At 36.5% G+C, this 13505-nt stretch overlaps 1 protein-coding gene across 1 annotated transcript; it reads left to right on the top strand.

Annotated features, from left to right (window-relative positions):
* Window positions 1-11126: 11126 nt before the first annotated feature.
* Window positions 11127-13262, top strand: LOC141627323 (serine/threonine-protein kinase RIPK-like). Its single transcript, XM_074440637.1, has 5 exons — window positions 11127-11642; window positions 11827-11962; window positions 12097-12233; window positions 12334-12460; window positions 12566-13262. The coding sequence occupies exons 1-5, from the start codon at window positions 11238-11240 to the stop codon at window positions 13042-13044; spliced, it is 1284 nt and encodes a 427-aa protein (XP_074296738.1). The 5' UTR covers window positions 11127-11237; the 3' UTR covers window positions 13045-13262.
* The last annotated feature ends 243 nt before the right edge of the window (window positions 13263-13505 follow it).

Genomic DNA, 13505 nt, shown 5'->3' with positions numbered 1-13505 from the left:
GACTTTCTCTGGATTGGCATAAATTCCCCTGACGCTGACAAGCACGTCGAGGAACTTGCCGGCCCGGACACCGAAGTTGCATTTCATTGGGTTAAGCTTCATCTTATATTTCCTTAGTGAACAAAATGTTTCGCTCAAATCGGCCAAGTGCTCGCTGTCAGAATTGCTTTTTACAATAGCATCGTCGACGTAAGCCTCGATGTTTCGCCCTTTTTTATCTTGAAACACTTTGTCCACCAACCTAGTGTAAGTTGCGCCAGCGTTCTTCAAACCGAACGGCATCATTTTATACATGTATGTGCCATGAATGGTGATGAATGCGCATTTAGGCATGTCTTCCTCGGCCATGAATACCTGATGATACCCTGAGAAGGCGTCTAGCAGGCTTAGCATAGTTTAGCCTGCCGTGGCGTCAATTAAACTATCTATTCGAGGCAAGGGATAGCAATCTTTAGGGCACACTTTATTAAGATTAGTAAAATCAACACACATCCTCCACGCCCCTGACGACTTCCTCACCATTACAACATTTGCTAGCCACTCAGGGTAAGTACAAGGCATGATAAAGCCCGCCGCTAATAATTTGTCTACTTCAGCTTTGATGGCCTCATCCTTCTCGGCCGAGGAGTTCCTCATCTTCTGCTTGACAGGCCGAGTGGTGGAGAGTACGTTCAGCTTGTGAACGATCACCTCCCGGCTCACGCCCGGCATGTCGGCACCGAGTATGCGAAGACATCTTTGTTCTTCCTCACAGGTCTAGGAGATCGGCTACGAATTTTGGCTCAGTGCCGACACCGGCAAGCGATTACGGTGCGCCCTGGGTCAATTTCCACTTCCTTGGTCTCGGCTCCTTCGACCATGCCGACGTTAGTGTTCATCGGGTCGCCCTTCTGCTACAAGGATGGGCTCTTCCCTTTCTCCGACTTCTTCGCCACTTTGAGGGATTGCATGTTGCACCCCCTGGCAGACACTTGGATGTTGACTATTTAATCTCTCTCGTCCTTTGAGACGAGCTTTTGTGCTTCCCCCCGGTCCGAGACGTACATCAATGTCAGGGCCCGGATGGACATCACTGCATCGGCGTCGCTCAAAGTGACTCGGCCTATGAGAACATTGTAGGCAGACGAACCATCAATAACCACGAACTCAGATAGAACATTTTTAGCCGCGTCCGCTTGGCCGAACATCACCTGATCGATTGACCCGGGGGTACTAGGTCGGCCCCAGAGAAGCTGTATAGCGGGTTAGCGCAGGGGCTCATGTCTCCAATCTTCAGACCGAGATTAAGAAAGCACTCCCTGAACATGATGTTCGTGTAGGCGCCTGTGTCAATCAGGCACCTTTTGACCAAGTGGTTGGCTATATCCAGGTGGACTACAAGCGGGTCGCTGTGCGGGGCGACGACTCCCTCGTAGTCCTTCTTCCCAATGGTTATATCGGGGATGGTGGAAGCGGGGATCGCTGTTTTGGGCACAAAGTTAATGGCCTGGTATAACTCATTCAGGTGCCGTTTGTGCCCATTAGCTGACCCACCGTTCTCGTTTCCCCCGATGACAACCTGGATCACTCCCATCCGTTGGAATACTAATTTTCTATTCGCCCCATCGGCGCTTGCTCCTGGGCCTCCAACTACATACTTGCTGAGGCTCCCCTTTCGGATCAGCTCTTCGATGGCGTCCCTCAGATGTCGGCAGTTGTCAGTTTTGTGGCCGGTGTGGCCTTGGTACTCTCAAAACTGGCTTGCGTCACCGTCCCCCCTCGCCTTGGGGGGCCTTGCCCACTTCTGTCCATCATTCTTGCTTAGGGTAAAGACCTCGGCCGGAGAGGCGACCAGGGGGTGAGACTACTGTACCGCTTCTGGTTGTACGGTCCCGAACTCCCCCCGGCGCCCGCCGAGTCTTTCAATTTCTATTAAATCTCTCAGGCCGTGACCTATTCCCGTCACGGCGGCTTTCATCTATGTTGTCCCGGCGGCTCTTCCTCTCTGGGTGCCCAGCTTCACTGTGGCCTACCCAGGTTTTGTGATAGTCCTCCACCTTTACGGCTCGGTCGGCCATCTTTCTGGCGGAGTCTAGGTTGAGGTCTTCACACTTGATCAGCTCATTTTTGAACTCGCCTTTCGGGAGGCCTTTCATCAGTCGAAGGCCGCCGATTCGGTGTTCACTCACGGATCACTTGAACCTTGGCGTCGAATCTCTTCACGTAGCTTCGGAGGGACTCGTCCTCCCCCTGTCGGATAGTGAGGAGATCTGATGTTTCCACGGCCCTTCTCTTATTGCAAGCATACTAGGCTATGAAATTGTCTCTTAGGTTGGCATAACAGTATACCGAGCCATTAGGTAGCCCCTTGTACCAACTCTGAGTCATCCCATGCAGGGTCGTTGGGAAGACTCGGCACCACACCTCATCAGGCTGCTCCCATACCGACATGTACGACTCGAAAGCCTCGGCATGGTCGGTTGGGTCGCTATCCCCTTTGTATGATAAGGGCGGCAACTTCAGCTTAGTCGGCACAGGGACTTTGAGGACATAGGCACTGAGGGTCTGTCTGACCACGTGTCGAATGACACGCGGCGATCGGCTCCTCGCAACCTTAGTCCGGCTTCTCTCCCTTTGGCGGGAAGGGCTTCTTGTTGTCCGACTTTGGAGAGTCGGACTTCTTTCATTCCTTCGGGGGTGGCCTCGTTGTTGCCGCGTCGACGCTGTCCTCCCGCGAGTGGGGGAAGGACTCAGGTCTGCCACTGGCACCACGGGCTCTGCTGGCGTCCTAGCATGCCCAGCTCCTTGTATCGCTCCGGTCAAGTTGTTCGGAGTCACTTTATGGGCCCTGGTCACCTGTGGATGCGCTGCCGTCACCGTCGTCGTGACGGGGGTGATCGACGTACTACCCATCAGGTCCAGAAATAGCTTTAGTTTGGCTGCATCGACCACATGTCCCATGACAATGACTTGGCCGGTAGGCAGCGGTGTTTCTGGCTCTTTTGGCATCCCGTACGCCGGTTCAGTGACTCGGCCGGTGGGGGACTGCCCGATCTCAGAATTACGGAACGTGTCATCCTGGAAGAATGCAGTTCCTTCACTCACAGTTTCTTGTTGCTTTGACATCTTCTTAGCTCGCTGAATGGTTTTTCTTTTTTCTTTTTTTTGTAAGGTAGGTGACTAGCTTTTAGTATCTCCCCACAGACGGTGCCAATTGTTCCGGGTGTAATTCCGGAGCAGGATTATGGCCACTTAAGCTTGTAGAATGACGTCGTTGCTTGTCTCTTCCTTTCGCTCTCTCCTGTAAAGATAAACAAACTGAGGGCTCGGCTTGGTACCGAGCGTACTCACTACGACGCTCAAGTAAGTAACTTAAAGAGATAAGTTGTGTATTAACTTGGCAAAGTATATTGTAGAGAGATAAGGGAGTTTATACCAGATTAAGATGATTTTCGGATCCTTTTCTCAATGAGAGAAGTGGAGTATTTATAGACTTTCACCTTTTGTCACGTAGTGGCCAAGTGGCTAGCAGGTGGAAAGACTATCTTACCCTCGGCCGAGGGACCCATGACAGACCGGCAGACCTGGTTGACTCCATGCCGAGGGGACTGGATGTGAGTACACGGATATGCCTCTCGGTCGGCTAGTTGCCGAGCCGAGACCCAAGTGACAGGCCGACAGGCTTTGTCGGTTAGGCTGTTAATACGTTGACTTGCTGTCTTTTAGCTTTGACCTTGCTCAATATGTTGACTCGGTCAGCGGGTGCAGAATATGCCCCATCATAGACCAAAGCAATTCAATTGTATATCTTTCGAATTATAATTGTTCAAATTTAAACAATGTTAAAATTTGAAATTAAGTCTTTAAAAAGTCTAATCGACCAATCTATAAAATATTATTAAAAGGCTAGCCTAAAAATGTCACGTAGACAATGCCACATGGGATGAAAAAAAGCCACGTACAAAATAACAATGTGACATGGCAAACTAATATGATATGGATTATCAATTTATTATTATGATGCATTAATTTAATTCACTTATTTCTTTTAAAAATCCATCCATAATCCATTAGCTTTAACTTAATTAACTCAAAAAAAAAAAACTAAAATAAAAACATACGCATTAACTATAAGTTAATAATTTCAAGATATTTCATATGGAGTGGTATTATATGTATTCGAAATAAAAAAACTGAATACATAAGAAATTAAGAACGAAGAAGAATAAATGAAGTTGAAAAAAAAATTGTATCTGTACAATATAGTTAAAAGGCTAATTAAAACATTTAATTTTAATCCACATGTCGATTTTTTATTGATAAATACTAATTCATCTATATTGATTAATTGATTATTTATTTATACAATATTATAAAAGTCTAGACTATGTATTAACAAGTTATCTTTAAAACTGTCACATGCTTATAACTTATAAGTACAAAAAAAATTTTAAAATATTAATTACAAACACAAAAAATAAATTAATACAAACTCTTTATTTTCCTTTCATAAATTTGGTTATTAATCTACTTATTTATTTAGCCTTTAATTTCTTTTATTTAATAGGATGGTTTTTTGGTTTTCTCTCACCATCATTATAATTTGTTGTTATCATATTTTTTTTTATCCCCTTTTAAATTTACAAAATTATTCCTCTTCCCTCGAATAAATTGTTGAAATTAGTCAATAATTAATAACAAAAAGTTTTCTATATAACTATTATAACAATCCTAATTTTCATTTTTATTCAAAAAGTTGGTAGGTAAAGTATACATACATAGATAATTAAATGAATTCTTTCGCTTTTTATCCTTATTATGTTTTAAATTTATTAATAGTAAGAATATTATTTAGTTATTGTTTTTGTGTTTGTATTAAAATTGCAGGAAGATGGCATACTAAATTATCAATAACATTGCATGAAATCTATCTATTTTATCTAATTAAAAGGGTAGCTTAGAACATTCAATTTCATTTTACATGACATTTTCACACCCCGTTAATTCTTATTCATTTTTATTGATTATTTAATTATATTGACAATATGACATGCATGGAATAATAATTGAATTTATAAAACTATAATCTATAATTAAAAAGTAAGCCAAACTATTTACCATTATCTGAACATCATATTTAAAATTTCATAAGATAATTTCTAAACCACTCTCATGCAAAGTGGATTTTGTTAAAAAAAAAAAGAATAATAATAAAGCAAACTTTTTACATTCCATTTCTCCTTTGCTTCATATTTATGTCTATATTAATTTTCATAATAATGAGAAAAATCTATAACTCAATAATCTAAATATAAAATATATAAATCTAATTAAAAGGCAAGCAAAACTAACTATCATCATTACATGTCATATTTTTTTAAAAGAAAAAAAAAAGACAACATCTTAAATCAATCTCCTGTAAAGTGGATCTTATAAAAAAAGAAATTATAATAATTGTTCCGGGTGTAATTCCAGAGCAGTATTGTTTACCACGCAAGTTTGGTGAATGGATGTCTTTCCTTGCTTTGACTCTTCCTCTTGGTCTCTCCTGAAACGATGAACAAACTGAGGGCTCGGCTTTGCACCGAGCGTACTCACTCCGACGCTCAAGTTAGTGAACTTAAAGGGATTAAGTTGTGTGTTACTTGACAAAGTATATTGTAGAGAGATAAGGGAGTTTATACCAGATAAATAGTGAGTTTTAGGTTAGATTGTGGATCCTTTCCTCAATGAGGGTTGAGGAGTATTTATAGACTTTCACCTTTTGTCACGTAGTGGCCAAGTGGGCCAAGTGGCGTAGCAGGTGGAAAGTCTGTTCTACCCTCGGCCGAGGGACCCATGGCAGGCCGGCGGGCCCTGTTGACTCCATGCCGAGGGGTCTTGGATATGAGTACGCGGATATGTCTCCCATTTGGCGGTTGCCCAGTGAGACCCAGTGGGCCGACAGGTTGCGTCGGTTAGGCGGTCTAACATGTTGACTTGCTGTCTCTTGATCTTTGACCTTGCTCAATATGTTGACTCGGTCAGCGGGTGCAGAATATGCCCCATCAATAATAATAATCAAGCAAAACTTATACATTCCATTTCTCTTTATTCCTTATTAATGTTTATGTTAAATTTCATAATAATGAAAAATGATGCCCAAAAGTCATGTACCTTGATTCATATTTACACCTATATTAATTTTGATAATAATTAAAAAAGGATGCTCAAAAGTTATAAAACGCATTCTCAATTCTTTATATATTTTTGATGGAAGCTAAAATTTATAAGTGATGGGGCATATTCTGCACCCCCTGACCGAGTCAACATATTGAGCAAGGTCAAGGATCAAGAGACAGCAAGTCAACATGTTAGACCGCCTAACCGACGCAACTTTGTCGGGGCGGTCATTGGGTCTCTACTGGGCAATCACCGGTAGGAGACATATCCGCGTACTCATATCCAAGACCCCTCGGCATGGAGTCGGTAGGCTCGCCATGGGTCCCTCGGCCGAGGGTAGAACAGTCTTTCCACCTGCTAGCCACTTGGCCACTTGGCCACTACGTGACAAAAGGTGAAAGTCTATAAATACTCCACTTCTCTCATTGAGAAGGGGATCCACAATCTAACCTAAAACTCACTATTCATCTGGTATAAACTTCCTTATCTCTCTACAATATACTTTGTCAAGTAACACACAACTTAATCCCTTTAAGTTTACTGACTTGAGCGTCGGAGTGAGTACGCTCGGTGCAAAGCCGAGCCCTCAGTTTGTTCATCGTTTCAGGAGAGACCGAAAGGAAGAGTCAAAGCAAGGAAGGACATCCATTCACCAAGCTTACGTGGTAAACAATACTGCTCCGAAATCTACACCCGGAACAATAAGATACAATTTTTCTTATCTCTATCGTCAGTAGAACTAAATATATCACTAAACTTTTCTATCATTCTATTAACATCAAGCTAAGTGTATAAGGTTTTAAAATTATTAACTAATTTATTTACTTTTTATGTAATTGAGCTATTCAAAGGTTAATATACTTACATCTCTACGACTTCATTCTCATTCCCTTTTTCTTTCACTATTTACGAGGAAACTTAAGTTAATAACGATAATATTGCGTAAAACAAATTTCACTATTTTGTTGGTTAATTCAGACTAATTACTGAGTTATTTTTTTATTATAGGGTCGATTCGTTGGAAAAAGAAGACTATATAGAGAAGTAAAATACTAGGATTGCTTAAATAACTATATATTGGAGACTAACTACAAGATTGACGACATCAACGTAGATGACTAGAAGTTTTTTTTTCTTTTTTTTCAAATGTATATTTTATTTTGGTATTTTTTTATTTTTTTCATCATTTTACCTTCAAAAAAATAGCAATATTCACCTACTTTGGCTTATTTAATTTATCGACTTTGATATTTATGTTAACATGTAAATGCCCGTAATTTTAGTACGCAATCAATGATGACTTATTCATAAGGTGAGCTTACTATATGTTTTGATATTTTATAAAATTTCAATTACTAAAAACACTAGAAACATCATATTCAAAACAAAACATCCCGTGAATTTCATGGGCCATAAAACTAGTTATAATTAATCAAACACGCAAATATTTCAAACAAACAATGTGGTAATTCCGAGTCTTTAGAGACTTAATTTAAGTGCTAAGAGGCCTAATAATTTGCGTCAAGAAAAAATTAAAGTTTTTAAAGATTTGATTGAGGATTTTTCAACAACAACAACTGACAAGAAATATCAAACAAAATACTCCGTACGTTGTAACAAATTCTAACAAATACGCGGATGTTTGTGAATGTAACGTTCCCGTTACACACATGTCCGTATTTGCCCGACCATGTACATCTAAAAGCACGATCGCAATTATGTAGACTAATGATTAATTAGCGTATTAATTAATGAACTAATGATTGAATTTTAATGTTTTTAGGATCATTAAGCATGATTTAATTGCTTGCAATGTTCGATTTGAGATTGTCTTAAGAGTACGATATTAACCTAAAATAAGAATACAATTTTTTTTGGATTTTTTATTTTGCTATACGGTTTGCGATTGTAGTTTCACATTTCACAACCTAATATATTACCGAAAAGAATGATCAAATATTGAAATAAAGAATAACATAGTGTGAATACAATTGTTAACATTAAAAATACTCATATTATTCCATATCAAAATAAGCTAGTTTTCATTATAAGATATGAAATTATCAAAAATAAAACCATGAGTCCAATATACTAAAGTCTTAAACTTGGGCTTTTTCGTTATTATGCTCATCTTATCACTTATGTGATAGGGCAGTTCTATTGGAGATTTGGAGAGCTGTTTTTTAGTTAATTAGATATTACCCCAATTTATTAAGTGTTTTAGTTAAACTTCTGTTATCTACTTTTGACTTGACTTCATTTGTGAAACCGTTCTATTTAATAATTTATGTTTTCCACCGGTCGCATGTTTGCTCTAATCTTGCTGTTATTTTGTTTTTGAGGGTATATTTATATTATTATTATTATTAATGGATTATTATTTAATAGTACTCTAGCTGATTAGGATTTAGTTTGTACTAACAATTTATGAAATATATTTAGTTATATTCTCAAGCCAAATGATCATGAATTAATCATTTTCGTTTGAATTAGATTTGAACTAATTGCTTGTTGAGTTGGCGCACTACTGTGGTTGTGATCGTTCATATGTACATAAAAGATACTATTACTGTCTTATTATTTGTTTGCCTTTCAATAAAATATTTTTAATAAGAAAAACAAATAATTAAGACAAATGAGTTAATAATTAACTAGTGGCGGATGCATCCTAACGATAGACAATAGATTCAATTAACTCCTTTTTATTATAAGGGGACTTCTGTTATGTACCACGAACTTACATACAATTAGTTAGAACGGTCGATCTTAGACTTTATATTCACTTGTTTTTTTTAGAGAGGCAAGGCCGGGCTGGGTATTATTGTAGGTTGGCTTTGTATTTAAAGCATTGCTGATCATATTTAATTACAAATAATCATAAAACGGCCTCAAGAATCAAGATGGTTAAAGTTATTAGGGTTAGTTGTAAAGTTTATCTGAGGCGGTTCAGAATTAGTTCGGTTAAAATACGGATAATTGCAAGTAAGTTATTAAGTACTCCGTACTCCGTAAACACTAACCCTAAAAAAAGTTCCAATAACATGCGTCAGCGGTTAGACAATTGTATGGAAGTAATTAAGTACTGTAACTAAAAACTTGTCATTTTGCATTTGGAGAGATACTATTACTACTCCCTCCATTATTCTTTATATATGTCGTTTTAGGTGATTGAAAATTTTATTGTTTATACGTCATTTTGCATTAATAGGTGTGCATTTTTTCTAAAATGACATATACGAGTATATAATGAATAATCGAGGGAGTAATATTTATTTTTGTCGTTAACATGCAATACTCAAATTTAACGTCATGAAATTATCAGGCAAGTTTATTTGGTAAATATACTACTCCGTAGCTAAAACCTAGGACATAGTCATAGTACTTTGTATTTTGTAACAGGAGTAGTTAATACGCCACAGCCCATAAGAGTTGAACTTGTCTTTCGTTTACTAAAATTATTGAAAAAGTAGCCCTATTATTTATAATAAAATACGGAGTATTAATTATAACAACTAGGTCAATATATAGTATTACTCATCAATAATTGAGACGGTTAAGACTTAACAACTAACCGTCTCACAAATAATATAGTATAAAATCTGTCTCATACTGTAAGACAATAATTACCGTAGATCACTGTTTAACTAGATGTATAACTTTCTAATGTTTTTATAATACTCCGTATGCATCGTATTAATTTCGTAATTAACAAAAGTAAAAGAGACAAAAAGAAGAATAGAAAATTATATATACAACATGCAAATCAACAAATGGTATACTCCCTCCCATCCAAACCAAAGGTAACAGTTGCTTTATTACACTTGCCGAGACACGTTTTGCAACATGAATATCTTTAGTTACACATTGTTAAAAATTATAAAAGTTTGATATTTTAAATCAAACAAGATCTCACATGACTATATTTTGTCTTATAGATTAAGAATTATATCAAAGATTCCCTACGACCATGAATAGTGCCAAAAAGCAAGTGTTATCTTTGGTTTGGATGGGAGGGAGTATATTACAATACGAGGTAAGTTGTATAATGAGTAGCATATTCATGTGCACTATTTTGTCATTGAACTTAGGTTATAGTACTATAGTACTATTACTAATGGAAGTTTACGTGCAAAAACTTCAATCATTTGGAATGTTTGGTGAAACACATGTTTATTTTTTTAATGTATACTCGGTTAGACAACTAGTATGCAATTTTTTACACGGATTCGTCATTCAACCTGATGTCACTTTGGACTTTTCATCCTTCTCTCTAAACGTTTAATCCATTATTATACTATCCGTATATGCACAATAGAACCTAAGCAAGTGTTCCTCTTCGTTAGCATCGTCACGATAATCATCTCAATCAAAAATTGAGGCGATGATCATTTTTATCAAAAGTTAAAAAAATATCAATTTCAATAATATTTGTAATATCCTGCTATTAAGACGATCTTTTATATATTTCGAGTCTTTTCTCATTCCGATTTCAAGATCTCAAGATATTGAGATGACGATGTTTTATCTAATGGCTGACTTTACATGGTGCTACTTTTTTCCACAAATTCAGTATGAATAATGTTATTATTGATAATATTATTGATCGGTCTGTTGATCATATAAAACAAGAACTTCCTTATAATCTGCAAAAAAAAAAAAATGTCCATTTTTAATTTAACACATGACAATTCAATTAACAAAACAATAGTGACATTAGTTGAGAATGACATGTTATGTTGGTCACACACATTGGTAGCAATTCAAAGGGGCAACCAATACATTATTTCTCTTAAATAAATTATTTCCTTAATTATATTTTACTTAGCAACTTAATCCACAAGTATATAATTGCTAGGAACCCACCAAAATCAAGTGTGGCCCCTTTTATGGAGGATAAAGTCAAACCTAGAAACATCAATGTTACACACAAAGTTCCCATTTCTCATATACTTCTATATATATTAGGTGCATTCTTAACAACTCTTAACATAACAACAAAAAATTCAAACTTTAGCAAATCAAATTAGAACATTTCCAATTATTCCTTTAATAATACAAATTCTTAAATATTCAACAATTTGCCAAAGTTAATTAATATGGTTTCTAAAAGGGTTACATGGGAGTCCATTTTACCTAGTTGCTTCAAACCAAAGACAACCAAAACAAAAACAAAAACAAAACCCGAACCCAAACGCGTTCAGGTAGTACCAAATTCGCCCCAAAGGTTATCGATTTCTGACTTAAGCTATGGAGGCTCGGAAATATCGATGAATGATATATCAAACTCGTTACTCGGGTCGTATCTCCATGCATTTACACTTGATGAGCTTAGAGTCATTACTAGTAATTTCTCTTATTCAAGTAACTTTATTGGTGAGGGTGGATTTGGAGCGGTTTATAAAGGGTTTATTACTGATAAATTTAGACCCGGTTTAAAGGCTCAAACCGTTGCTGTTAAAGTTTTAGACTTGGACGGTCCACAAGGCCATAAAGAATGGCTGGTAAGCAATAATTCCATATTATATTTTTCATTTATTTGATTGTATACGTTTTTTTAAAGTTCTGTTCACATATTATGAAAAACGTATATAACCAAATAGAACAAAGTACGTAATATTTACAAATATTATTTTTACTAAATTTTATTGTTAATATATGTTTATTTTTATTTTATTTTTGTTTCAGGCAGAAGTTATATTTCTTGGGCAGTTGAGACATCCTAATTTGGTGAAGTTGATAGGCTATTGTTGTGAAAATGAACAAAGAGTTCTTGTTTATGAATACATGGCTAGAGGCAACTTGGACAACCAATTATTTAGAAGTAAGTTTAATTTTATTTCTCGAATTATTCTAATTTAACATGAGACAGTCGATATTGCAGGAGACTTACTATAAAAAAAACCGTGTTTTTATTATCGTTTTACTAATAATGTTTAAATATAATGGAAAATGCAGGGTGCAGTGTTGCATTACCATGGTTAACAAGAATGAAAATTGCTCTAGGAGCAGCTAAAGGCCTTGCATTTCTTCATGAAGAAAGTAAACCTGTGATTTTCAGGGATTTTAAGGCTGCTAATATTCTTTTAGATGCTGTAAGTTTTTTTTAATTAATCTTAATTAATTAGTTAATTATATGTTTGCTCATACTTTATGCATGAAATATTAATTTCTTAATTATTTTTTGAAATTCAGGATTTTAAAGCAAAACTGTCTGATTTCGGGTTTGCAAGAGATGGGCCTGAGGGAGATAAAAGCCATGTTACAACAGAACATATAATGGGCACCAAAGGCTATGTCGCTCCTGAATATGTAATGACAGGTAATTAACTTAATTAATCGCGAGTTTTAAAAATATAATAAACATTCGTTGTGTCAAATTATAATTGTTCGCGTTCTAACATTTTAATAATGTGTGTATTTTCAGGTCATTTGACAATTATGAGTGATGTCTACAGTTTCGGAGTAGCATTATTGGAATTGTTAACGGGTAAAAGGTCAATGGATAAAACTCGGGCAAGACGAAAACTTAGCTTGGTTGAATGGGCTAGACCTATGTTAAAGGACCCTAGAAAAATTGATATGATCATGGACCCAAGACTCGAAGGCCAATACTCGGCCCAAGGGGCAAAAATAGCCGCTATGTTAGCGTACCAATGTCTTAGCCACCAACCTAAGACTAGGCCGACCATGAGGACCGCGGTGAAGACGTTGGAGTCGATAATGGAGATGAAGGACATTCCTACACATTTTGTGTATGAGGTGCCTAAGGAAGAAGAGAAGAACATTAGTGTAAACAAAATTAGGGAGAAGAACCAAAATGGTGGTAATAATAGGGTTAGACATTATGAATTACAAAAGAGGCTTGGTAATTATGGTATTAATTCTCCAAGGCATGATAGATGATGAAGATAATAGTAATTAATTATTCCATTTTCAATTAAAATATGTATATAGTAGAATATATATACTTTCTTGTGTGACACTCAATTTGCTTAGTACAAAGACATACTATTCAAAATATTAATAAGTAGTCTTGTAATTTAGTGAATATCATACACTAAAAAAAATATGGGAATTTTTGTAATTAAATATTTCTTCTTACGATAATGTAAATTTATATGCAATGAAAATTACTCTGTATATATTATAGACTGTAAACATTAAACTATTCATTTAAAGTTGATTCGAACTCTTTTTGTTTGATTTTCCCTTTTTCATGTACCCGAATAAAAAATTATACTGTAATACTTTATATAATGACGTGAGAGGATATAGAAAACGGAAAGAAAATAAGATGGCATCACTAGGTGGTAAAGAAACTCGGAATCACCCTCTCACATCTATCCATGAAATATATGTATGCA

The sequence above is a fragment of the Silene latifolia genome, chromosome Y (genome assembly GCF_048544455.1).
Source record: "Silene latifolia isolate original U9 population chromosome Y, ASM4854445v1, whole genome shotgun sequence".
NCBI lineage: Eukaryota > Viridiplantae > Streptophyta > Magnoliopsida > Caryophyllales > Caryophyllaceae > Silene > Silene latifolia.
This window is presented reverse-complemented; position numbering and strand designations above follow the sequence as displayed.

What these genes read in the sequence shown, in the direction of transcription:
- LOC141627323 (XM_074440637.1), top strand. Translation starts at nt 11,238, where the DNA reads ATGGTTTCTAAAAGGGTTACATGGGAGTCCATTTTACCTAGTTGCTTC. An exon ending in CTAATATTCTTTTAGATGCT is followed by an intron (nt 12,234 to 12,333) that starts GTAAGTTTTTTT and finishes TTTGAAATTCAG; the next exon opens with GATTTTAAAGCAAAACTGTC. An exon ending in TCCTGAATATGTAATGACAG is followed by an intron (nt 12,461 to 12,565) that starts GTAATTAACTTA and finishes GTGTATTTTCAG; the next exon opens with GTCATTTGACAATTATGAGT.